The sequence below is a fragment of the Nerophis lumbriciformis genome, linkage group LG33, assembly GCF_033978685.3.
Source record: "Nerophis lumbriciformis linkage group LG33, RoL_Nlum_v2.1, whole genome shotgun sequence".
In the NCBI taxonomy this organism is placed as follows: Eukaryota; Metazoa; Chordata; class Actinopteri; order Syngnathiformes; family Syngnathidae; genus Nerophis; species Nerophis lumbriciformis.
In genome coordinates, this window is record NC_084580.2 from 12,251,222 (window position 1) to 12,278,935 (window position 27,714).

Consider the following 27,714-nt stretch of genomic DNA (forward strand, 5'->3'; position numbering starts at 1 on the left):
GGAAATTGGACACAGGCCGGACTTGAAGCAGTCGCTGATCAACGCCGCCACCTTCCTTATGGCCTTTCAAAACCGTATGGCGCTAGACATGTTGTTAGCGGAAAGAGGGGGTGTGTGCGCAATATTTGGTGAACAGTGTTGCACGTTCATACCAAACAACACCGATGCAGAAGGTAGCCTGACCAAAGCACTGGAAGGCCTTTGCACCCTCAACGGTAAAATGAAAGAGCACTCAGGCATAGATACATCTATGTGGGATGGGTGGATGGACGGTTTCGGCAAATACAAGTCTTTGGTATCATCAATTCTAGTATCTATGGCCGTGTTTGTAGCAATACTGACGTTGTGTGGATGTTGTTGTATTCCCTGTCTGCGTTCTCTGTTTAACCGTCTGATTACCACAGCGATTAGCCCAGCAGATGATAAAGCTGTTCAGATGCACTTTCTGGCGGACGATAAGGAAGATGAATTTGATGATGGGGATACCTACCTGGATGGTGTTCCTGATCTGTTTCCAGACCCGAGTAACAATGAGAAAAATTGATGTTGAACTCTGAGTGTAAACATAACTTTGTCGTAAGGAAATTAACCATTAACTGAAAATTGCAAGACGAAGTTATTAGGGATAAGGAGATTATGGGAACGTTTTTGCGATAAACAGGGGGGAAATGTTGGAATAATTGTTTGTAAGTTATCACAAAAGAAATGTTGTATTATGAATGCTGTATTTCAAATGTTGTATTATGAATGCTGTATTTCGAGGCCTAACAAAAGGATGAAGGCTCGAGAAACGCCACTGTGAGTTCAGCACGGACAGATGGCAGGATGTGCTCAACTCCTGGAGGAACTCTCTTTGAAGTGTTAAACGAACTCTCTTTGAAGTAATTCACAAACTCTCTTCCAACTATTTGGTCAACGCTATTTACGACACGCTGCCCTCTTGAAGTCACTGTGGACAGGAGACGGGAGGGGTTGTCCATTGTCCTCCAACACCTGCCCCAGCTGGATCCAGGAAGAGCCAAGCCCGAGAAGTCCTCTTCTTGGACTTCAAAGCGACTGAAAACAATGACTGTTTTACATACCTCCCCATTCCTATTGTGACATATGTTGGTGCGTGAACATGGAAGATCTGAATTAAAAGAGGAGACGAGAACCTTCTTCGTCAGAGCGTGCTAAGACACTGTAAGAGGTTACAGGTTGAAGCCGTCTCTCCTCAATTGAGTCCAAATTGAATTCTGTCTCTGTTTGATTCCTTGCCTTTTGTCTTGTGTAACAGATGTCCTGTATTTGAACCTGACATCTACGTTTATCTTTTTTAATAGGAATTGATGGAGGACCAACCACACTGCAAAAACTGAAATCTAAGTAAGATGAAATATCTCAAATAAGGGTGATATTTGCTTATTTTCTGTCTGATAAGATAATTCTTCTCACTAAGCAGATTTTATGTTAGAGTGTTTTACTTGTTTTAAGGGTTTTGGTCCTAAATGATCTCAGTAAGATATTACAGCTTGTTGCTGAGATTTGATGACCTATATTGAGTAAAACATGCTTGAAACTAGAATATCAACTGTTGCAAAGCTGTGTCATCAACACTCACAAGTATAAAACTGCTTTTTTAAAGTAATAATTTCTTATTTCAAGCATGACAAAAAAAAAATCATGACTTTGACACAATTGTGTCTCATAATTAAAACGAATGACATCCAAATGGACTTTGCTGTTTTATTTTCAATGAAACAACAGAAAATACGTACTCATATAGTAGTACATTTGTTATTAGTGAGAATATACTTATTTTAAGGTATTTTTGGGTTCATTGAGGTTAACTAATTTTACTTGTTTTGGAAAATCTTGACAAACCAAATTTTCTTGTTCTACTGGCAGATAATTTTGCTTAGTTCAAATAAAATACCCCTAATTTTTGTATTTTTTCTTTCTTGTTTTTGAACACTGACTTTTTGCAATGCACCACTCCCAAGTCCTAAGAATTTTTTCTTCCTTGGCAATTTTGGGGTAACTCAAGGTTCTGCCGCCTCAACACAGCACAGAAAGGACAAGAAGAGTTGACAGGAACAGGGAGTCAATTGGATGGACAGTAAGAAAACTAATAGAAAATATCCATCCATCCATCCATTTTCTACCGCGTGTCCCTGTCAGGGTCGCTCGCGGGGGGTGCTGGAGCCTATCTCAGCTGCATTCGGGCGGAAGGCGGGGTACACCCTGGACAAGTCGCCACCTCATCGCAGGGCCAACACAGATAGACAGACAACATTCACACTCACATTCACACACTAGGGCCAATTTAGTGTTGCCAATTACCTATCCCCAGGTGCATGTCTTTGGAGGTGGGAGTACTTGGAGAGAACCCACGCAGTCACGGGGAGAACATGCAAACTCCACACAGAAAGACCCCGAGCCCAGGATTGAACCCAGGACCTTCATATTGTGAGGCACACGCACTAACCCCTGTACCGCTGTGCTGCCCCCTGAAAAAAAACATGTCCACTTTATTTGTACAATAACAATGACAACATTTTAAAAAAGAGCTTTTAAAAAAAATCTACAATATATAATAATTTTGCAGAACCACTCACATAGCTACGGAGCCCCTGAAGGGACATGGGGGACTTTTTTTTTTTAAAATAATTTTTATTTTATTTTAAAATGTTTTGACTTGTATCGAGAAACTATCTCGTGCGCACGAGAAACTTTTTATAAAGTTATAAAAAAAATAAAAAAATAAAAGTTTTTTTTTTTTTTTTTTTATAGACATGTATCTCGTGCGCAGGAGAAACTTTCATGTCTAAAAAAAAAAAAAAGGGAAATTTTTTTTTTTTTTTTTTTTTTTTTAACTTTATAAAAAGTTTCTCGTGAACACGTGATACATGTCTAAAAAAAAAAGAAAAAAAACATGTCTAAAAAAAACATGAAAAAAATGTATTATTTTTTTAATTTTTTTTAATAACTTTATTAAAAGTTATAAAAAAACATGAATAAAATGTATAATTGTTTTTATTTATTTTTATAACTTTATAAAAAGTTTCTCGTGAGCACGTGATACATGTCTAAAAAAAAAAAAGAAAAAGAAAAACATTTCCCCATGTCCCTTTAGGGGCTCCGTACATAGCCATGGCGTTCTTGTTTAATAAAAAAGTTTGGATTTACAATCACAAGATAAAATTTCAGTTTAGTGAATGTAGCAAAAAGTAACTGTACGTTGCACAGTATGGGGAGAAATTATTATTTTTTGCATGCATCCATCCATTTCCTACCGCTTGTCCCTTTTGGGGTCACGGGGGGTGCTGGAACCTCTCTCAGCTGCATTCGGGCGGAAGGCGGTATACACCCTGGACAAGTCGCCATCTCATCGCAGGGCCAACACAGATAGACAGACAACATTCACACTCACATTCACACACTAGGGCCAATTTAGTGTTGCCAATCAACCTATCCCCAGGTGCATGTTTTTGGAGGTGGGAGGAAGCCGGAGTACCCAGAGAAAACCCACGCAGTCACAGGGAGGACATGCAAACTCCACACAGAAAGACCACCGAGCCTGGGGATCAAACCCAGGACCTTTGTATTGTGAGGTACATGCACTAACCCCTGTTCCACCGTGCTCCCCTTTTCTTTTTCTTTTTTTGCATATTCCATGAATTTTTGTACTAAATTAAGCATTTTCAAGCACAACAATGTCTTAATGAAGTACAAATATCAATACTAGTTGTATTAGGCACTAGATGAGCCCAAACCAACCCAAAGCAGGCTGTACAGTATTGTGGACACTGATCGGTTTAGCCTCTTTATTGGATTAAACAAGACTAAGGGTGACTATGTGGGTGTTATTTAATGTTCGGATGGCTCTCATAATGTTCAAACAATATCTAGTAGTTGGTAAATTTAATCCTCTAGCTATGAAAACTATTCAATTTATAATAATCAATTTCTACTTTGTGTATATACATTTGCCCTGGCCAGACGCCAGAACCAATTAACGGCAATAAACGAGGGATTACTGTTTTTAAAACATCCACACAAGGCATACCATACATGCTCTTCTATATGACACACTTGTAGTTTCTGTTTTGCAACATACATAAACATGCGCTGTAGAATGTGACATGCAAACACATTCATGACTAAGAACAATCCGTATTTATTCAGTCACTTTTCTTATAATAATATTCATAAGTATTGTTATTATTACTTTATTGATTTTTTAATAGTGCATGCTGCATTACTGTCACTACATTTACCAGCATGCCTTGCGCGTCGTCATTGTGACGTCATCTTTCATCAGCCAATCATATTCACCGTACCGCGGAAGTTGGTGAAAAGAGGGAAATGCGGTTTGTAGACGTCGTCGGTCAAATTGTAAACTAAACTACACATAAAAAGTATTATGTTGATATTAATACACACATTAATACATGTATGTATAGTTTAAATGTGTATACAGTCAACTTCGGCTTCGTTGAGATTTGACTCAGTCGTGTCATTTACGGGTAAGTTCGCCGTCTAAGAAACACAACATTGTGCCTCCTCTCCTCCCATAAGTTCATTTATATTTAATTCATACCAAGATGATAATTGGATATTTTGGTGTGGAAAATATTGTATTGCTGCAAAAGTAACGTACAGTAACGTATGAATTCGTCCTGCACTGCAAAAACTGAAATCTAAGTAAGATGAAATATCTCAAATAAGGGTGATATTTGCTTATTTTCTGTCTGATAAGATAATTCTTCTCACTAAGCAGATTTTATGTTAGAGTGTTTCACTTGTTTTAAAATGATCTCAGTAAGATATTACAGCTTGTTGCTGAGATTTGATGACCTTTATTGAGTAAAACATGCTTGAAACTAGAATATCAACTGTTGCAAAGCTGTGTCATCAACACTCACAAGTATAAAACTACTTTTTTAAAGTAATAATATCTTATTTCAAGCATGAAAAAAGAAATCATGACTTTGACACAATTGTGTCTCATAATTAAAACAGATGACAGCCAAATGGACTTTGCTGTTTTATTTTCAATGAAACAACAGAAAATACGTACTCATATAGTAGTACAGTTGGCACAGTACAGTAAACTGACAGTTAATATTTAAAAATTGTACATTTCTAAAAATTTTGAACAGAAAAGGTTCATGCACATTCAGATAAATTCTTCAAAATTACAATTCAAAAATGTTTGGCCGGGGGCCGGGCTGTATATATGCGCACTAATTGACTGAAAGAGCACACACTTTGCGCGATGATGTCATGTTGTCGATGGAAAAATGCATTTTTAGACCATATGATTTGCCTGAGCTGCTAGGAGACCCCGAGAGTAACAAGCTGTTGTCTTGTTGCCTTTCAATTAAGAACAATAAATTAGTTTTTAGTATAAGTTTGCTGGTTTCAAGAAATGTAATTATGTCAAGATAATGGCACTAGCATTTACTTCATTTATGAATGTTTTTCAACATTTTGAGCAAAAAGGTCTCTTTTTTTTCTACCAAGTAAAGTGCACTTGTTATTAGTGTAAATATACTTATTTTAAGGTATTTTTGGGTTCATTGAATATAGCTAATTTTACTTGTTTTGTAAAGTCTTGACAAGCCAAATGTTCTTGTTCTATTGGCAGATAATTTTGCTTAGTTCAAATAAAATACCCCTAATTTTTTTTTTTTTTTTCCTTGTTTTTGACCACTGACTTTTTGCAGTGTGCAATGTGGATTTTCTCTGCACAGAAGAACCCTGTTTTATACACCTGATATAACTGAATGAATGGTATTAATATCCTTGTGTTCCTCCATGTACATATTCAGGTGTTTAATCAGATTTTATTACACAGAGCAACGCTCATTTTTTAAATATAGAAAGTGATGTTTTACAGATTTGATTATACAGGAATAATATAAACAGTCTCATAATTGGAACAGCAAACGGACCCAAACCCAAAATCCACAAGCTTAGTTGAATAAATCTTCAAAGATAATATTTGACCAGTCTCATCTTGTTCCTTCTCCAGAGGGTTTCCAGGCAGCTGAAACCAGAGCAATTGGTAGCGAAGTGTGCTTTTGAATATGTACATCTCGTGGGCAACTTTGGTGTTAGTTTTTTAACATTGTTTATGTACAGTAAGAATGTCTGTCAACTTCATGTGGGGGATAGAAGCAGTTTTAGTTGTGTTGTTTTATTCAGAACAAAACACTAAGGCCATGTCCACACGAACACGGATACTTAATGAACGGATACTTACACTATATTGCCAAAAGTATTTGGCCACCTGCCTTGACTCACATATGAACTTGAAGTGCCATCCCATTCCTAACCCATAGGGTTCAATATGATGTCGGTCCACCTTTTGCAGCTATTACAGCTTCAACTCTTCTGGGAAGGCTGTCCACAAGGTTGCGGAGTGTGTTTGTAGGAATTTTCCACCATTCTTCCAAAAGCGCATTGGTGAGGTCACACACTGATGTTGGTCGAGAAGGCCTGGCTCTCAGTTTCTGTTCTAATTCATCCCAAAGGTGTTCTATCGGGTTCAGGTCAGGACTCTGTGCAGGCCAGTCAAGTTCATCCACACCAGACTCTGTCATCCATGTCTTCATGGACCTTGCTTTGTGCACTGGTGCACAGTCATGTTGGAAGAGGAAGGGGCCCACTCCAAACTGTTCCCACAAGGTTGGAAGCATGGAATTGTCCAAAATGTTTTGGTATCCCGGAGCATTCAAAGTTCCTTTCACTGGAACTAAGGGACCAAGCCCAACTCCTGAAAAACAACCCCACACCATAATTCCTCCTCCACCAAATTTCACACTCGGCACAATGCTGTCCGAAATGTACCGTTCTCCTGGCAACCTCCAAACCCAGACTCGTCCATCAGATTGCCGGATGGAAAAGCATGATTCATCACTCCAGAGAAGGCGTCTCCACTGCTCTAGAGTCCAGTGGTGATGTGCTTTACACTACTGCATCCCACGCTTTGCATTGGACTTGGTGATGTATGGCTGAGATGCAGCTTTTCGGCCATGGAAACCCATTCCATGAAGCTCTCTGCGTGCTGTACGTGGGCTAATTGGAAGGTCACATGAAGTTTGGAGCTCTGTAGCAACTGACTGTGCAGAAAGTCTTTGCACTATGCTGACCCCTCTCTGTCGGCCTACCACTTGGTGGCTGAGTTGCTGTTGTTCCCAAACTCTTCCATTTTCTTATACTAAAGCCGACAGTTGACTTTGGAATATTTAGGAGCGAGGAAATTTCACGACTGGATTTGTTGCACAAGTGGAATCTTATAACAGTTCCACGCTGGAAATCACTGAGCTCCTGAGAGCGGCCCATTCTTTCACAAATGTTTGTAGAAACAGTCTCCATGCCTAAGTGCTTGATTTTATACACCTGTGGCCGGGCCAAGTGATTAGGACACCTGATTCTGATCATTTGGATAGGTGGCCAAATACTTTTGGCAATATAGTGTATCTCTACGTTTAGGCCTTTTGTCCACACACAATTGCATACTTTTGTCCTTAAAAATGCACACTTTTGCAAATGTTAGCCAAGGTGAAGAGTTCCAAAACCTCCCGCTCAGCGTATGTGTGTACACAGCTCAAACGGAGGCTTGTACTCATCTAATGACGTCAGAGTTGTGCGCTCTCATTGACAAAGCTGCTGGCTTTAAACACACTATAAGAGGACTTACTGTATGTTTGAACGCAAACAAGCTGCTATTTACACTCTGCGTTGATAAAAAAGACGCATCAAAATGAGGTCTGCGACATTCCCGCCAGCGACAGTGACAGTCAGATGTTTTGGATACGATCGCTTTGGATGCCTGGAGTTGATGGAACAACTTTGACAAGCAAAACTTTTTGCTTTGTGTCATAAGAAAGGTACAACAGTATCTCATGTTTTTAATCCTTGTTTAACAACAGATCATGAAGTTAACTTACGTGTGTTGCTTCCATTTGTGTAGATCAGACCTGGGCAAATTAAGGCCAGGGGGCCACACGCGGACCGTTGAGCTTTTCAATCTGGCCCGCCGGACATTCCCAAATAATTGTTTTAGATGTTTAAGACATACTTGCCAACCCTCCCGGATTTTCCGGGAGACTCACGAAATTCAGCGCCACTCCCGAAAACCTCCCGGGACAAGTTTTCTCCCGAAAATCTCCCGAAATTCAGGCGGAGCTGGAGGCTAAGCCCCCTCCAGCTCCATGCGGACCTGAGTGACATGTCGACAGCCTGTTTTCACGTCCGCTTTCCCACAATATAAACAGCGTACCTGCCCAATCACGTTATAACTGTAGAATGATTGAGGGTGAGTTCTTGGTTTCTTATGTGGGTTTATTGTTAGGCAGTTTCATTAACGTCCTCCCAGCGCGGCAACAACACACAACAACAGCAGTCACGTTTTCGTCTACCGTAAAGCAGTTCGTCTGCCGTAAACAGCAATGTTGTGACACTCTTAAACAGGACAGTACTGCCATCTACTGTACATGCATATGTGACAATAACATCTACGGCTTTTAAAGAGTACAGTGCACAACTGCGCACACAACAAGGAGACGAAGCAGAATGCATCATCAGAGAGGGTGTTCAGCATGGTTAGAAAAATAGTGACAGAGAATAGAACAAGGATGGACAATTCAACCCTTAACTCAACAATGAGTAGAAGAACTATACTAAGCCTTTCAATGCTTGGAATCTGCATCATATACTAGTTACTATGGTCATCTAATTACTTACTATGGTCATCTAATTAGTTACTATGGTCATCTAATTACTTACTATGGTCACTAGGAGATATCTCAGATTGTAGGTGTGTTTTTTTTCACTATGTTTGTTGCATTTTGGTTGCGTTTCGGTTGATTGTAAAATATGTTGTCAATATTCAGTGTTTTATCCTTCATAGTTAATATTGTAAATCCCACATTCTTTATTTTCATGTACATTCTGGGTGTCTCATTCAGTAAAAAAAAATTCAAATTCCATTCCGTTTTTTAAGGCGGTCTGTCATAACGTTTTTAGCTTTCAATCATTATTGTGAGGTTTTGTATTAGTGTTCCTAAAAATAGATATACCGTCCCCCAGACACACTTTTTTTAATCTAAATCTGGCCCCCCGAGTAAAATAATTGCCCAGGCCTGGTGTAGATAAAGCCGGGCGTGACCGACTTAAAAAAAAAAAAAAAAAAAATTGTATCTTTCCTCCTTGGTAATGTGCACTGAAGACAATATACACTTCATTGCACTTGTATCAGTATAATGATGATTAAATGGGTTACATTTCAGGGCAGCACGGTGGAACAGGGGTTAGTGCATGTGCCTCACAGTACGAAGGTCCTGATCTTTCTGTGTGGAGTTTGCATGTTCTCCCCGTGACTGCGTGGGTTCCCTCCGGGTACTCCGGCTTCCTCCCACCTCCAAAAACATGCACCTGGGGATAGGTTGATTGGCAACACTAAATTGGCCCTAGTGTGTGAATGTGAGTGTGAATGTTGTCTGTCTATCTGTGTTGGCCCCACGATGAGGTGGCGACTTGTCCAGGGTGTACCCCGCCTTCCACCCACGTGCAGCTGAGATAGGTTCCAGCACCCCCCGCGACCCCTAAAGGGACATTTCCTCGACAATTTTGCAGCGGGACACGCACATTTATGCGCTTTAGGCACTTAAACATTCAAGATGTGTCTTTGGCTCCTTGATAGTGTGCGCTAATTTTAGAAATAATGTACACTTCACCGCGCAAGTTTATGCACACAGTGTAATTTTGGGCTGGTTTAAAGAAAATGTACATGTCATTGTATGTTTCGTGTATCAAAATAAACATAATGACAGAGGTGTAATGCCACCAAATCAGCTTTTGCTGATTTCCCGGGCTTCTAATTGGACTAAATGTGCATTGTGTAAAGTCAAAGTATTTGTGAACAATACAAGCGGTAGAAAATGGATTGATTACATGGATGCTTTAAAAGTCGCAATAAAAACCATCTACCGTATTTTTCGGACTATAAGTCGCAGTTTTTTTCATAGTTTGGCCGGGGGTGCGACTTATACTCAGGAGCGACTTATGTGTGAAATTATTACCGTATTTTCCGCACTATAAGGCGCACCTAAAAACCACAATTTTTCTCAAAAGCTGACAGTGCGCCTAATAACCCGGTGCGCTTTATTACGATTCATTTTCATAAAGTTTCGGTCTCGCAACTTCGGTAAACAGCCGCCATCTTTTTTCCCGGTAGAACAGGAAGCGCTTCTTCTTCTACGCAAGCAACCGCCAAGGAAAGCACCCGCCCCCATAGAACAGGAAGCGCTTCACCCGCCCCCATAGAACAGGAAGCGCTTCACCCGCCCCCGGAAGAAGAAGAAAAAACGCGCGGATATCACCGTACGTTTCATTTCCTCTTTACATCTGTAAAGACCACAAAATGGCTCCTACAAAGGACAAGGATCCGGTTCATAAAAAGACGGAATCTCTCCATCCGCACACGGATTACTACCGTATTTCACAGCAACTGATATTCCTGTGAACTGCACTGTGGAACGGGAGCACGTACGGTGAATATTCGCACCACAGGGAATGAGGAGTCATCCTTCACTGTGGTTCTAGCTTGCCATGCTAACTTCCACCCAGGGTGATATTCAAAAGGAAGACCTTGCCAAAAGAGACCTTTCCAGCCGGCGTCATCATAAAAGCTAACTCGAAGGGATGGATGGATGAAGAAAAGATGAGCGAGTGGTTAAGGGAAGTTTACGCGAAGAGGCCGGGTGGCTTTTTTCACACAGCTCCGAAGGCGAACACACCTTCACTAAGACGGGCAGATAGCGCCGGTCGACATACGCCAACATCTGCCAGTGGATCGTAAATGCCTGGGCAGATAGTTTCGGTCACAACTGTGGTCCGAGCTTTCCGGAAGGCAGGATTCACAGAACTGCTGCACAACAACAGCGACACTGAATCCGATGACTTCGACGAGGCGGAGCCGGCCATTTTTGGATCCCACGCTTGCGCAACTTTTCAATTCGGACACCGAAGACGAAGAATTCGAAGGATTTACGAATGAAGAATAACTTCAGAAGGTGAGCGCTATGTTTATTTTGTGTGTTGTGACATTAACGTTCGAGCAACATTATGTTGCTATTTATTGCTCTACACCATTTTGAATTTTACTATGTTTGTGATTGCACATTTGCGTACATTTTGGGACAGAGTTGTTAGAACGCTGGTTTTCAATATATTATTAAAGTTTGACTGAACTATCTGACTGTTTTTTTGACATTCACTTTAGCGCAGCGTTTTTTTGACATTCACTTTAGCGCAGCGTAGGCGCGGCTTTTAGTCCGGGGCGGCTTATTGGTGGACAAAATTATGAAATATGTAATTCATAGAAGGTGCGGCTAATAATCCGGTGCGCCTTATAGTGCGGAAAATACGGTAACACATTACCGTAAAATATCAAATAATATTATTTAGCTCATTCACGTAAGAGACTAGACGTATAAGATTTCATCGGATTTAGTGATTAGGAGTGACAGATTGTTTGGTAAGCGTATAGCATGTTCTATATGTTATAGTTATTTGAATGACTCTTACCATAATATGTTACGTTAACATACCAGGCACGTTCTCAGTTGGTTATTTATGCCTCATATAACGTACACTTATTCAGCCTGTTGTTCACTATTCTTTATTTATTTTAAATTGCCTTTCAAATGTCTATTCTTGGTGTTGGGTTTTATCAAATAAATTTCCCCAAAAAATGCGACTTATACTCTATGTTTTTTTCCTTCTTTATTATGCATTTTCGGCTGGTGCGATTTATAATCCGGAGCGATTTATACTCTGAAAAATACGGTACTCAAACCGTCATTAGGTGCAATGTCATGTGAGATTAGAGATGTGCCGATGTTTTGGCCACCGATCAATTTCAGCCAATTTTCTTGAAAAAGTATGTGATCGGCCATTGCCGATTTATGTGTTTAATGCCGATCACGAACACAGATCCCATCTGACTGACACAATTTATTTTTAGACCCCTAGCTGACAAGCGACCAGCAGCTCATTGTGTGTCTCCATACACAGTGTGGAGCCCTTCACTTAAATTAATAATAATTGACAATAATTCAGTTCAGTTTAGTTCAATTTCAGTTTATTTCGAACATGCATACGAAACAATGTAATGCATCACATATTTACAGTGGTTTCATTACATCACGTCCGAAAAAGGAGTAGGAAGAAGCAGAGCTCATTTAATCATACCCCTTTTCATATCATAGCAGTTTTATCCCATTTCCTTGTTCTCTGTTTGTAACAGAACAGTGAATAAATACATAATAAATAAATAAATAAATACACCATAGATAAGATAAAAAAAAAAAGGTTCAAGATGTTCATCATAATTGTTCTTCTTTGTACTTTGTGAAGACTTGTAGTTTGAACAGTCTCTTAAACTGAATAATTTAGTTGCTTTGTTTGATTTTCTTGCTTAATCCATTCCATAATTTAAACCCACATACGGATATGATAAAGGTCTTAAGTGTTGTACGTGCATACAAATATTTCAAATTAGATTGTACTCTTAAGATTATAATTCTCCTCTTTTGTTGAGAATAATTGTTGTACATTCTTGGGTAGCAGGTTATATAGTTTGCTTTGTACATAATTTTAGCTGTTAGCAAATGAACAATGTTGTTGAATTTAAATATTTTTGATTCAATAAATAAAGGGTTTGTATATCCTCTATATCCAACATCCATCTATGATTCTAATTGATCTTTTTTGTAACACCGTTAGTGAATGAAGGGCACACTAGTGAGCAGTAGAGAATATGGAGTGATTTTCGGTCCAGAACATATTTGACTTTATTCATTAATGATGTGTTTCTTGCTACATTATGTTTCCAGTTAATGTTATCATCTATTATTACACCCAAAAATTTGTTTCCTTTTACCCTTTCAATATCTACTCTCTCTATTTGTATTTGTTTGACTTTCGCTTATACTGTTACCGAATAGCATTATTTTAGTTTTGCTGAGATTCAAATATATTTTTAATGATTTCATTTCTTCTGTTATTATTTGTATTATCTTCTGTGTGTTCTCTCCTGAACAAAACACAGTTGTATCATCTGCAAATAATACTAGCTTTAAGTCCTTTCTAACTTTACAATTGTCTTTTATATAAAGAGTGAACATTTTTTGTCCAAGTATTGATCCCGGAGGTACGCCACAACATACTTTCAGCTCTGTGGAAGTGTGTTCTCCTGTCTTCACATATTGCTTCCTGTTGGTTAAGTAGCTTCTTACCCAGTTCAAGACCAACGCTCTGATTCCATAACGTTCTAATTTGTTTATTAAGATATTATGATTGATTGTGTCAAATACTTTTGTTAAGTCCATATACACTGCCGCAGCACATTTTTTGCTATCTATTGCATTGGTGATCTCTTCCGTTATTTTGATTAATGACATTGATGTTGAAATGTTGGCTCTCTATCCGTATTGATTGTCTATGAGTGTTTAATTTTTATTCATGAATTTGTCCAGTCTGTTGTTAAACAATATTTCAATAATTTTAGAAAATTGTGGAAGTAGAGAAAGAGGTCTGTAGTTTAACTGGTGTTGGTCTCCAGTCTTATAAATTGGTACGACTTTGCTTTTTTTCATTTTATCTGGGAATTTTTGAAATTATATATGCTGTTATATGTTAAAGGTTCTTAAATCTCTTCAATAACCTTTTTTATAATTTCCATATCAATTCAGTTACAATCACTTTCATTACAGCAAATAAACTGCATTTTCTATTTTTTTAAGTATCATTATCAGGTATCATTATCACAGGAGGGTGAGGCTAAACACACCGAGCGTAAGCTAAGAGCAGTCATACAAATAGCTAAGTTAACCGCTAAGTTACCTTGAAACATCCATATATTTTCTACCACTTGTCGCTCTCGGGGTCGCGGAGGTGGCACAAACACAAATATATAAGTGCCTAAACTTTAAACTGTTGATGTGTAAGTACACAAAATCATGTTTTTGTTGTTTTTGTTAAGGTTTACAAACTTAGGGTTTTGATTGATTGATTAAAACGTGTATTAGTAGATTGCACAGTACAGTACATATTCCGTACAATTGACCACTAAATGGTAACACCCGAATAAGTTTTTCAACTTGTTTAAGTCGGGGTCCACGTAAATCAATTCATGGTAGTAATTCATGGTAATTCATGGGAATAATTGCCTTGACACAGGAGGACTTTGAGGGCAAAAATCAAAGGATTTAAATGAAGACGTACTAGTAGATATAGTTTTTGCTTTTGGTCAGTTATTGTGTATTATTGACTTTCTTTTGCTCAAACAATTGTATTTAATAAAAGAGGTTAGGAAGGAACTAGTTTAACGGGGAACTGCACTTTTTTTGGAATTGTGCCTATCGTTCACAATCATTATGAAAGACATGATGCTGGATGATGAATTAAAAAAAAAATGCATTTTAAATATTAAATAAAAGTCTGCTTACAGCAGAGCCAATGGTAGCTCAAGTACTCTGCTCATAAAATCAGATAAATAACCATTCAAAAAGTGCCAACAATACTCAATTTACATTTTGTGATTTCAATATTAACCTAGTATTAGTGATATTGTTGTAATTGTTAAAATGTTACCTAGATAAAACATGGGCTGTCGATAATGGTTCGATAATGGCAGCAAATTGATCACGTAACCAAGAATTAGTTGTTAAGTGAGCCGTTACCATGCTGGCGTCTTTAAAGTAATACAAGTATAAGAGGTTATGACAATTGTTAAAAGTGAGCCGTTACCATGGTGGCGACTTTAAAGTAATACAAGTATAAGAGGTTATGACATCACAAAGGTTTGGAGCTCAAATACAAAAGCAAGTGTTTTACCAAAGGACAGATTGCGGTGATGCTTTTTTGCGTTAACTGTAGACTCAGTGCACAGCAATGCAGTATGTTTTCACACCTGTTAGGACTATTTTTTGACATCTACGACCTGGTCTGCCACAAGATCTTCAGTATGTTCTGTGCTGAAGAGAAGAAAGTTCTGGAGAAGGAAGTGACTGACCTCCAGGCTAAGCTCCAAAGCATTAAAGAGCAGGTGAACACTCAAGGACCCACCGTGATGGGGCTCTCGGCCAAATTGGGGTTGGAGATGGACAAGTACAAGACGCTGTGGGAGCAAGTGGAGTATTTGACCAGTCAGGTAGAGCAGGAAAGGGTGGAGAAAAAGAGCAGTATTCCCCACCAGGTACAGAATGCGAGCTTAGTGGAGGAGAGTATCAAACTCGATGAACTATTCTTAGCAGGAGACCCCATGGCTGCTGAAGATTTGCTGAGCAAACAGGAGATCCATCCATTCCCAATAGAACGGACAAAGTGTGAGGAAGAGGAACAAAGGTGGAACGAGGTTTACCAAGAACTGATGGAAGCCAGTAGGCAGCTTGCATATCAGAAGAATCTGGAGGAAGCATTGGCCTTGAGGGAAAAAGAGCTTCGAAAAGTGGAAATGCAAAATGACCTGCTGCGGCGGCTTATCAAGAAAGAGATGGAGTTTGCTGACAATTACAGGATGGAGATGCATAGGATCAGTAGTGGAGATAATTGAATAAAAATAAAAAGCCACATATTGTATTTTGAAAAATAATTTACTTGATTGGAAGCAAGGAGCTCAACTTCCCATAGCTGACGTCATAGCGTTTTTGTTTGTGACTCACTCAGCCCTGCCTCTGACCAACAGCTGTGCAACTTTTGTTGGGGAAACTCGTCAAGTAAAATAAAACAATTGTCATTAAATTAGATCACTTTTTTGTGTGAATTGAGGTAATGTTTTATTTTGCAGACCTGCTTTGTATTGTGAGATCATAGTTTTACTTTCAGCAAAATATAATTAAACTTTAATGAAATCGTGAATGTGAATTATTATTCGATCCATTCCCCGTTTTATGTGAAGCCATTTCATAAAACTCTGTCTCCAGCCACCATACTTAATCACATCCATTTCATTTCTATCTTTCATACAAACAGAGCCATGTCTCAGTCAGTGGTCCAACTCCAGCTAACAGAAATGCAGTTCTGGCTGGACAAAGTGGAGGGTTGGGGTCCAGCTGACATTGCGGACGTTCATAAGGATACCTGTTTTTACTTGAGTTCACTGAGCGATTTCCTCCGGAGACTCCTTCAACACATCACCGGCGTGGTAAGCATGGGACCTGCAAACAACTATTGATTGTTCATTCATACAACCATGCCTTACACACTTGACGTACTGAGATAAATTATCAATTGGATCAGCAGCCAAACAGCCGTCAGATTAATGATGACCAACGCAAGCACACGCACACTCAGAGCGTCTGTCCAGCCATGAACAGTGAGTCCAGCGTTCATAGGCCAACAGAGACTTTTCTGTGCTCGGTAGAGGTCGCCTATGTCTGGCTGGCAGCGGGGCAATGTTGCGTTTGTCAGGTAATAGCCGCGCTGGGACCTGCAGTGCTAACCTAATGTATCCCCAAATCAGCTCTAGCAGTCTTGGGGACAGGGTGTGGGCAGGGGGGTATACAGGACTGAGAGATTTCAGTGTTAATGGCTAAAAAACTATTTAAAATATAAATTCCCAGTTGCCCCGTGACAGTTGTTCCATACTGTCTATACCAGGGGTCCCTCAATAGGCCGGCAAAGCCTTTTTATTTGCCATGCCAAACATCCCCCAAATAATGAAATTAGGGCTGTGCCGATTGATGGTCACCGATCAGTATCAGCTGATTTCTGTGAAAGAATATGATTGGCCAATATTTTCAACGATAGTGAAGGGCCGGTCATCCAGCGCCACTTCCATGATGAAATCACTGATTGTTTTAGCCCTCGGGGGGTCTCTGTCAAACTTTTTTCAGATTTCAAACGCTGCGGCGATAGCAACAAGCCCTGGGTCTTTCTTTGCGACTATCTTTGCAGCTTAGCAGCAGGCGACTTCTTAGGCTATCAAAACACGGTTATAGCGATATATTTTTTTCCCTCCTTGCAGAATGTTTCCAAATAGCTCACAAAATGTCTTGCTCTAAAAGTGTAAAAAAGTCCAACACGATACACGCCATGTTTGTTTTCACTGAGCTTAGGAGAAGTTTACGACCTCCTACGACGGAGTGCTGGATTTTTTCCCCCTAACAGCCCAAGAGTGCAATGGACTCATTTATTAAATCAGTCAAACTTTATTTTTAAAGTGCTTTTCATACATTTGAATGCAACACAGAGAACCTGATTTACTAAAAGCGCGCAAACTAGATAGCACACATAAAACTGATCTATTTAACGTGTGCAAAGTGGATTGCGTCTTTTAAAAGAGCAGAAAAGGGTGTGCAATCCATTTTGCGTCTCTGGTCTTCATTAATATGCAGATTATATGTTGGTCATCAAAACAACCACAATAGTGGGAGAAGAAGATGCAAATATGATTATTTAGCATGTGCAATTTGATGTATCAACACTCAAATGGACGTGCAAACTGACAGTTCCACAAAGGATTGCAGGATCAGTGCTTGCGCTGCACAGACACAATTGACCGATGCAAATCCTGCGTCCTACGTGTGTGACAATATTTTGGACGATCAGAAAAAAAAAATATTAAGACATTAAAAAATATTAAGACATATTGTCTATTCAACAACATCATTTTACTTTTTTTTGCTGCTAGAGGACTTAAGGGATTGATTAAATCAAATTCAAATGATGCGTTTTTATGTCCTTTAGTATAGTTTTAATGGCGATAATTTTTTTTTAACATAGAATATGTAATATTAAAAACATTTTTTTATGGAAAAAAAACTAAGTATGCATTTGTATGTTGAGCGGAGTAATGTGCATCCTCACACCAATAAGCGCACCTTAAGCTGTAAAAAAAGAAAGTGATGTCATTGTAGATGTAACTGAGGACTGCTTTCTAAAATACCAATAAAAAGTAGTACATATCTCTTGCGTGTTTAAAAACTTAGCAAAATGCCACAGGTAGGAGGGGCCTGATAACATAAATGTGCAGTAAATGTCTCCGTGGTGATGCCCCATATATTACATGCAAAATCCTCATTCAAATAAATCACTTTTCAATTGCACGCACAGTTTTAGTAAATCACAAGCAACACGGTCACTACTATAGTACACGCAATTTTATAGATTGCACACGCCGTTTATCGTTTGGATCTTAGTCTTAGGCAGTGTTGGGACTAAAGCGTTACAAAGTAACGCGTTATTGTAACGCCGTTAGTTTCGGCGGTAACTAGTAATATAACGCGTTATTTTTTATATTCAGTAACTCAGTTACCGTTACTACATGATGCGTTACTGCGTTATTTTACGTTACTTTTGATGTAGTATCGGCTAGAAACAGAAGCGCTGCGGTGTCGTTCTTCTGAATCTTCCTCTGTCACAAGCCGGAGAGAAGAAAAGAGGCACGGTCTATGTGTGTGTGGGTGTGGGGAGGGGAGGCACACAAGTGATCCGCGGTTTGATAATATGAAACAAAAAAAAAAGTTGTTGGCACGTTCAGTCCACACACGGCGAGCGGAGTAACGGAGGAGCTTGAACGCCCCGCGCCATTGAATCGGTGTGTTTATAGGTGCGGACTCGGTTGTGCAAAACGAGGGTTTTAAACACATGCTGAACGTGCTTGAACCACGTTACGACATCCCTTCGCTCACCCACTTCAGCAATAAGATTGTGCCAGATCTTTATGAGCAGGAGAAGAAAAACGTTGTGGATGAACTATCCCGAGCATCATCTGTTGCGCTCATGACAGACGGGTGGACGTCCAGCGGAACTGTAAGCGCTCACTTCATCACAGCAGACTGGGAGATGAGAAGACACGCCCCCTCTACGAGAGTCACCTTGCGCAGGTACTGACACAAGCAGTGGAGGAATGGAAGATAAAGATATCCCAGTCACACGTGATAATGCCAAAAATCAAATAATTACAGAGAATGAGGCAGGACTGGGACCACAGATAGGTGCTTTGCACATGTAGTGAATTTGGCATCACAGAAGGGAATCTCAGTCAATAGGATGGAGCGCCTCCTTGGGAGGATCAGGAAGGAGGTTTCCTACTTCCACCCAAGCACAACAGCTGCTCATGTGCTTAAGACAAAGCAAGAAATGCTAAAGCTGCCTGCTCATACATCATGTCCCAACGAGGTGGAACTCCACTTATGATATGTTGGAGCAGCAGGCAGCTATATACTCTGCATTGACCCACAATACCCTGAAGACAAATGTCACCCTGTCTGATGATGATGTGAGAGTGGCAGATGAGGTCCTCCAGGTGCTTAAACCCCTCAAAAGTGTTACATCTCTACTGAGCACTGAAACTTCACCATCTGTGTCAATGATCCTGCCACTGAAAACAAGGATTCTACAATCCATGGCTCCAAGTGTGGAAGACAGCACCATCACTCCAGATGTCAGGCTTTATTTCACTACCTATGTTTCAAGGAAGATGATGTGCCTTCTTATGTTGCACTTAAACTTGTTTTTTATTAATGGTCATTGGTCCAAGTTTAAAGAAAGGAGGAATGCCTTTTTATGTTGCACTGATTTTCATTAATTATGTTAAAAGGAAAATAAAAATGCATGTCAATTTGATCAACAGATTGTATTATTCTCCAGTGCAATAACAGTACTGAAATGAAGGCTATAAGGGCATTAATGGGAGCTTTAAAAAAAAAAAAGAAGAAAAAAAGAAGTAACTAAATAGTTACTTTTCACAGTAACGCATTACTTTTTGGTGTAAGTAACTGAGTTAGTAACTGAGTTACTTTTGAAATAAAGTAACTAGTAACTGTAACTAGTTACTGGTTTTCAGTAACTAACCCAACACTGGTCTTAGGTCTTGCTATCTCAAACGCCAATGTTGTCTATGCTGCTTTATCAGGTTTTTTCTGTGTTTTCTTTGACTTGTCTGTTAGACCTAACCCAATAGTTGGGTTTGCGGTAATTTGGGACACCGTTTGTGGAAATAATTAAGTTTAAAACACCCCGTAGTCTAATGTTGATGATCTATTGATCTCAAATACTGTACATCAAATGTTTTAAATGTTTTGGACACCATTGCTCCTATCAAGGTTACAATGGCTAAAAGTAGGCAAAAGGCGCCAAGGCGAAATGAAGACTCGGTCTGGGCACAAAAGAGGGAGTGCCGCAGAGCCGAACGGAAATAGCTTGAACTTGAAGTCCAAGCTTCAAGTTCATTAAGAGCTTTACAACAAAAAATTGAATTTGTTTAACCAGATTTTGCCTAGAACAAGTGTAAAACTTTTTTCTGAAATAATCATAAACTGTAGTGACAACTCTCGTGTTCTCTGTCCAGATTAACAAACCCTCCAGTTTCACTTCCAATAGAAGTCATTTCTACACAAAGTTTGCAGTAATCTTTCATTCTAAAGTTCAAGGCATTACACATGCAATAATTCCTGCAAAACAAATAGCTATTCTGCAGCCAGTTAGTTAAGTAGAGCTGGCACATTTCACTCCTGCCACTGACAAAACAGTTGTGTGATTATGGAAAAATTAACATCATGAGATCATCCACAGTCTTGAGTCCTTCGACATGCTGCCTTGATGAGTGCTCAGCAGTTTACCACAATTCGCTCATCTAGTTAACATCTTACTTCAGACTGGAACATTTCGAAAAGGCATAAAAACTGCTGTCATTAAGCCACTCTTAAAGAAGTGTAGTCTTGATGCCACAGTACTGAACAACTATCAGCCCATATCAAACCTGCCATTCTTGGGCAAAGTCCCAGAAAAATCTCAATCTTTTTAACACCTGAAAAACATTGCCAAAGTCAGAATAATGATGTCTAAATACGTCTTAGAACGTCTAATGCATGTCTTTCTCTCCAGTAGGTTAGACTATTGTAATGGCCTTCTCGCTGGGCTGTCTAAACGAGCTGTAAAGCAGCTGCAGTACATCCAGAATGCTGCTGCTCGAGTCCCGACTAGAACTAGGAAATACGATCATATTAGTCCAGTGCTTAGGTCACTGCACTGGCTTCTTGTTTCTCAGAGAATAGACTTTAAAACAGCTTTGCTTTAGTACAAGCCTTTTTTATATTGTCTTGTGCCAAAGTACATCTCTGACATGTTAGAGACGTATGAACCATCTCGGCCTCTGAGAACCACAAGGGATTGTCTCCTGCTGGTGCCCAGAGTCAGGACCAAACATGGTGAGGCTGTGTTTCAGTTTTACGCTCCTAAAATCTGGAATAGTCTTCCTAAAGATGTGAGACAGGCTTCAACCGTGGCAGTTTTCAAATCCAGGCTGGAAATACTTATATTTAATCATGCATATGACAACTGAAAGTATTTTATCTATACTCTTTTATTTTGATTTAAATTATAATAGTATTTATGGTGATTTTTTTTATGTTTTCAATTTTAATTATAATTACTTTAATGATTATTTTATTTTTGGTTTTGGCTTCTGGTGATTTTCTGTACAGCACTTTGAATTGCCTTGTGCAAGACTTTTTAATACCCTTGCCTTGCCTTGCCTAATAAATCAAGCCCGGTGTGCTTTATAGACTTAAAAACCTTACACAGTAATTTTTTGTCTGTCTTGCAAAATGCATCAAAATTTGGCAGAAAAATTGCATTGCAAAAATCAAAGAAAAAGAAATGCCATTTTAAAAGGTTGCTCTCAAAAGGTTTTGGCAACACAACTAGTATCTACTTGTCACATTTTTTTCTTTGACCCATGATTTCAAAACCAGTTATTCACCGATTTGGTAATACAAAATCTTAATGTTAAGTAATATAATATGCAAAGAAATACATGTTTGCCAAACCATTTACCATTAACCTAACTACAGGCATGCAAAATGGCCGCGAAAACATGGAAATACACATTTATTTAGTGTCAAAATATCACTTGCACCTTTTTTAAATGAAACATCAATAAAAATACGATCCAAACAAAATTTGTTGATCGCTCGCCTCAGCCGCAGGTACTCGCTGTTCCTCTTGCCTAAACACCGCACTGAGTTACAGGACGGGGAGACGATCAGGAGCATTGAAACAAGCTGGCTGTTCAGCTAAGCAACTAGCTAGCTTACTTGTTGTCGCCTTCGTTCGCTCTCCGAGCCACAAAGCTGACGGCTGTCAACTTTGCTGCTAATCATATTTGGATGATTACAACCTGTACACTTTTAGTTCAGAACTAGTTGTAGTTATAGAGTATTTATCAGTAGCCAGCGAGAAGGTATATTTTTGACGTGAAAGATTGTAAACAAAAGGTCACAACACCAAAAGTATATTATTCGAGGGGGCGTGTCTACAGGATAGAGTCGCCAAATGGGAGACGTTTTCTGAGTTCTTTGCATGCATGTTATAGAATTTTATGTTACAATTTCAATGATGATAATGCACAAAATTATCTACTAAAATACCCCCAAACATTTTTTGGTACTTTACATGGGCCATGTAATTGTCAAAAAAGACAGCCAGAAGAGGTTGGTAGATTAGAATAAATCTAAAGGTAAAATATTGTGTAGAAAGGCACCCAATTGCTGGAAATTTAGTTTTGTATTTTTTGGGGGTATGCGTGGCAGCAGTTGGTAATGGTAGAAATGTTCTTGATTTTTTTCTCAAAGGGTGCTTCACACTCTTGAAACCAAGATAATGACTGAACTCTGGTCAATGGCCAGTTGCATGTGGGTTTAGTGCTGTGATCTGGACATACCTATTATTAATAGGTAATAATAGTCCAAGTCATAAAATTTAAAAAATAGCATAACTACAACTAGGTGTTGCTTGCCCAAACTGGTGATCTAAGAACTTAAAATGACTTAAATCGACAAGTACCTGTAAAAATCTTTCCATCCTCCAATATGTTAGCATGACTCCAGGCAAACGTCATGCAGAGTTGCATAAAAGGAAGGATTGGGTTAAGAATATAAAAAAACGAAGGAGTGAAAGCTGGTATAGTTTAATTGGACTGAAATCCCTTTTACAGGGATTGGACTCATAAAAGACCAGCTGAGGATAGCCTGCTTCTTGGCAGCAGTTTTCATCCCTTGATGGCTTAACTACTTTCTTTGTGAGTTGTGCCCAAAATGTAAAGTGTTAAATTAAAGAGTTGTTACTCTGGAAAGACGTTGGTGTTTCTCATTTTCCTGTTGATCTCAGGTTTGGCATTATAATATATTTGCTACGCTAACAAATCAATACCGAGCACCCGTCAGCAGCCTTAATGCATGAAAGGATGACAAGCAGTTGGGTTAATAGTGCCATACACTTTATTTATGTGCTCACTTTAGTAACTTTGCTATTCATTGTTCTCTGATTGATGATGTAAAGTGTTTCCTCTTTCTGTTCTTTCTCCTAAATTAGCCAAGGACGTCTATAAACCTGTCCCTTTGACTGCATTGGCTACAGTGATCAGTGTCTGTCTTGTCTTTAATCAAAGACCTATTAACTGCAAGCTTTTTTGTATTAACAAGAATGTTAGCAAAGTGATGCAATGAATGCTGTGTACGTTTCTTGAGTTGCTATTGACATGTAAGTGACAATTATCTTTACAGCTGCATCATAATCATTGTGCACGCAAAACACATCTCTGTATCACATCTGTGTTACTGTTGGGGGGGGTTGGCTTTTAAGAGAAGCCCGTCTATTACCACTCTGCTTCCCATTAATGGTGATCTCACTCAACTAAATGAATCAAAATAGCCCTTTTTTCTGTTTGATGCTTTTTTAAACATATATGCCTAAAGCTACCTAAACATTTGCTACTTTGAAGATGAAATAAAAAATAATTAACGTTTTTGAACCTACCTCCCCTCCTTGTATGTACCTCCACCCGATGCCTTTTGTTGTATAATTGTTGTTAGATGTTCTTCAATGAAGAACCCATAAAGCAGGAAATTATACACAAAAATGTTGCCCCAGGGGCATCAGTAGCTCAGCCTGAATAGGGACTTAAAAGCATGGAAGGTGGTCTATTAAAGACCCACGAAGCAATAAAGTGTGGATCTTTTTTTTTATCAGACAAACATACAGTATATTAAATATGGTAGGGCTGGGAAATTTTGGCAGAAATCAAAATCACAACAATTGAACCTTCTATTTCAATTTTGGTTAATGCATGATTATTTTACTCTAAACTCAGTTTAATCTGTAAATGTTTATTATGAAACAAGTAACTAAAACACATGCAAAGATGAAGAATTACGTATATTTATTGAAACAATGGGATTGAGAACATCAGCGAGAATAAAACAAAACATATTTTTCTCAAAAAGGAGAAAATGTACAGTCGTGGTCAAAAGTTGACATACACTTGTAAAGAACATAATGTCATGGCTGTCTTGAGTTTCCAATAATTTCTACAACTCTTATTTTTTTTTGATAGAGGGATTGGAGCACATACTTGTTTATCACAAAAAACATTCATGAAGTTTGTTTTTTTTATGAATTTATTATGGGTCTACTGAAAATGTGACCAAATTTGCTGGGTCAAAAGTATACTTACAGCAATGTTAATATTTGGTTACATGTCCCTTGGCAAGTTTCACTGCAATAAGGCGGTTTTTGTAGCCATCCACAAGTTTCTGGCAAGCTTCTGGTTGAATTTTTGACCTCTCCTCTTGACAAAATTGGTGCAGATTAACTAAATTTGTTGGTTTTCTGACATGGACTTGATTCTTCAGCATTGTCCACATGTTCTCAATGGGGTTTAAGTCAGGACTTTGGGAAGGCCATTCTAAAACCTTAATTCTAGCCTGATTTAGCCATTCCTTTACCACTTTTGACGTGTGTTTGGGGTCATTGTCCTGTTGGAACACCCAACTGCACCCAAGATCCAACCTCTGGGCTGATGATTTTAAGTCGTCCTGAAGAATTTGGAGTTAATCCTCCTTTTTCATTCTCCCATTTACTCTCTGTAAAGCACCAGTTCAATTGGCAGCAAAACAGGCCCAAAGCATAATACTACCACCACCATGCTTGACGGTAGGCTGGTGTTCCTGGGATTAAAGGCGCCTCACCTTTTCTCCTCCAAACATATTTGCTGGGTATTGTGGCCAAACAGCTCAATTTTTGTTTCATCTGACCACAGAACTTTCCTCCAGAAGGTCTTATCTTTGTCCATGTGATCAGCAGCAAACTTTAGACGAGCCTTAAGGTGTCGCTTCTGGAGCAAGGGCTTTCTTCTTGCATGGTAGGCTCTCAGTCCATGGCGATGCAAAACACGCTTGACTGTGGACACTGACACCTGTGTTCCAGCAGCTTCCAACTCATTGCAGACCTGCTTTTTGGTGGTTTTCGGTTGACTCTTGATCACCCTGACCAATTTTCTCTCAGCAGCAGGTAATGGCTTGCGTTTTCTTCCTGATCGTGGCAGTGACAAAACTGTGCCATGCACTTTATACTTACGAACAATTGTCTGCACAGTTGCTCTTGGGACCTTAAGCTGCTTTGAAATGGCTCCAAATGACTTTCCTGACTTGTTCAAGTCAACGATTCGTTTTTTCAGATCTGTGCTAAGTTCCTTTGACTTTCCCTTTGTCGCGTTTGTAACCGAGTCTAATGACTGCATCACATGAGCCCTTTTTAAATGGGCTCAGAGAAGTCAACAGGTGTCGTCAATCATAATCACTCACATGAAGTTAAGAGGCCATTCAATGGAGCTAATTTGATTTGATTGTAACTTTTCTACATCACCAAAATTGATCATGTATGTATACATTTGATCCAGCAGATTTGGTCACATTTTCAGTAGACTCATAATAAATTCATAAAAGAACCAAACTTCATGAATGTTTTTTGTGACAAACAAGTATGTGCTCCAATCACTCTATCACAAAAAAATAAGAGTTGTAGAAATTATTGGAAACTCAAGACAGCCATGACATTATGTTCCTTACAAGTGCATGTAAACTTTTGACCACGACTGTATATCTTGCAAGGAAAATACATGTAATAACGTTTACCTATATAAATTGGTAATTTTTACAATACAACTATAATGTTAACTTAAGTTTTTTTCCACACACTCTTTTCCATAATTTGTGCCATTTATAAATGATTCTGTTAAGTACAACTGCTTGTTGTTCGAAGCCTTTAAGTAGTCCGAATCTATCTCTTTTTTTGTGACGTGCACCGTTCATAATCACGACCGGCTTTAAATGTTGGATACCAGTCCATGTGTTACCTTTGGATACAGACACACTGACGGCTGGTGTTTGTGTTATCCTCCATGACACTTTTTTGTAGCAGACTGGTTGGGGCAGTGTCATGTGACATGACTACTTAGCCTACACGCTTAGCGACACCCAGCAGCCTGTCATGCAAATACACAACCAGTAGTGTATTTTTAGGGCACCGTTTATTAATAGAAATGGTCTAAATGTCACTTTTGATATTTTTTGATTATTCACCCAGCCCTAGTGTATGGACACCTAACTATGTTGTGCAATAGTTTTTTATTTTTCATTTCAGTGTTTACAGTGCTGTATTTCTGGCCACTAATGTGTTTTACTCTGTGAAGTGAATTTTTTATATAGCACTTTTTAGAGACTCAAAGCACTTTACGTAGTGAAACCCGTTATCAACATATTTAAACTATATTTAAACCAGTGTGGGTGGCACTGGGAGCAGGTGGGTAAGTGTCTTGTCCAAGGACACAATGGCAGGGACTAGGATGGCAGAAGCGGGGCTCGAACCTGCAACCCTCAAGTTGCTGGCACGGCCGCTCTACCAACCGCGCCATGGCCAAAAACCACATAGTGAGAATAAATACAGGCGACCCACATTTACTGTGTCTCTATTGTTTTGGACTAGAGTTGAGCCAGGCCACAACGGTGCTTTGTAGTACTTGCTTTAACTTTAACTAATACCTGAGCCAGGTAGGCTTTGGACTGTTTTACAAGGTTTTAACTGTAAACACAGGCAACGGTGTATTATTGAAATTCTTTCTTGTTGCGTTTGTGCTTTTTGTCTTTTTTTCTTCTGAGTGACGAAAAAAGATTAGGTGCCTGTTCACCCAATCTACCATTGTTTGAAGGCCACCGAAGAACGAATCGACGATATCTCAGAAAGGCAGCTGCATGCGATCGTACGAGAACTCTTTCTCTCTCTGTCAACACTTGAGACCCGGTCTTGAGTTTCTCCCTGCTTGAGCAACCGCACATTGCCTCAATTACACTTGCATATGTCCAATTGCACTGTGTGGGCTTCTGCTGCAACAAAGCTGTGCTGTTAAACTTAATTAGCTCAGAGTTCAAACACACAATACAGGCTTGATACGAGTTAATAAGGTAATACTGTACACAGGCACACATGTGCAGACATATGCCTCTAATACTGTAGGTTACTGCTTGGTTTGGGTATTGTGTTATTTGTGCTGGGAAGTGTTGCTAAAATTCCCAAATGCCCAACATTCTTTAACAGGCTGCTGAGAGAAATAAAGCACATGGTGGTTTGTGAGCTGCACTAACAAACAGACACACACACACACACACACACACACACACACACACACACACACACACACACACACACACACACACACACACACACACACACACACACACACACGAAGCAAAAGCATAGCACCCTGGTCCGGAGCCAGGCTCTGTTCTGTCTTTCACTCAGGCTGACATGGTGAGAACCACAACATGAAAACTATGCGGTTCTCTGAAGGAAGCAAACCTCGGCAGCCCAGATTGCCGT

The 27,714-nt window shown here is 39.3% G+C and overlaps 1 protein-coding gene across 2 annotated transcripts in view; it reads left to right on the forward strand.

Annotated features, from left to right (window-relative positions):
• Window positions 1-4,299: 4,299 nt before the first annotated feature.
• The window catches only part of fancc (FA complementation group C), a 66,245-nt gene continuing 42,830 nt past the window's right edge, over window positions 4,300-27,714 (forward strand). Inside the window, exons 1-2 of one of the 2 annotated variants that reach the window (XM_061928248.1) lie at window positions 4,300-4,508; window positions 16,030-16,201. In XM_061928248.1, coding sequence (XP_061784232.1) covers window positions 16,034-16,201 — 168 coding nt within the window. In that variant the 5' untranslated portion in view covers window positions 4,300-4,508; window positions 16,030-16,033. The remainder of the gene's footprint in view (window positions 4,509-16,029; window positions 16,202-27,714) is intronic. The other variant, XM_061928249.2, reaches the window with a different exon arrangement.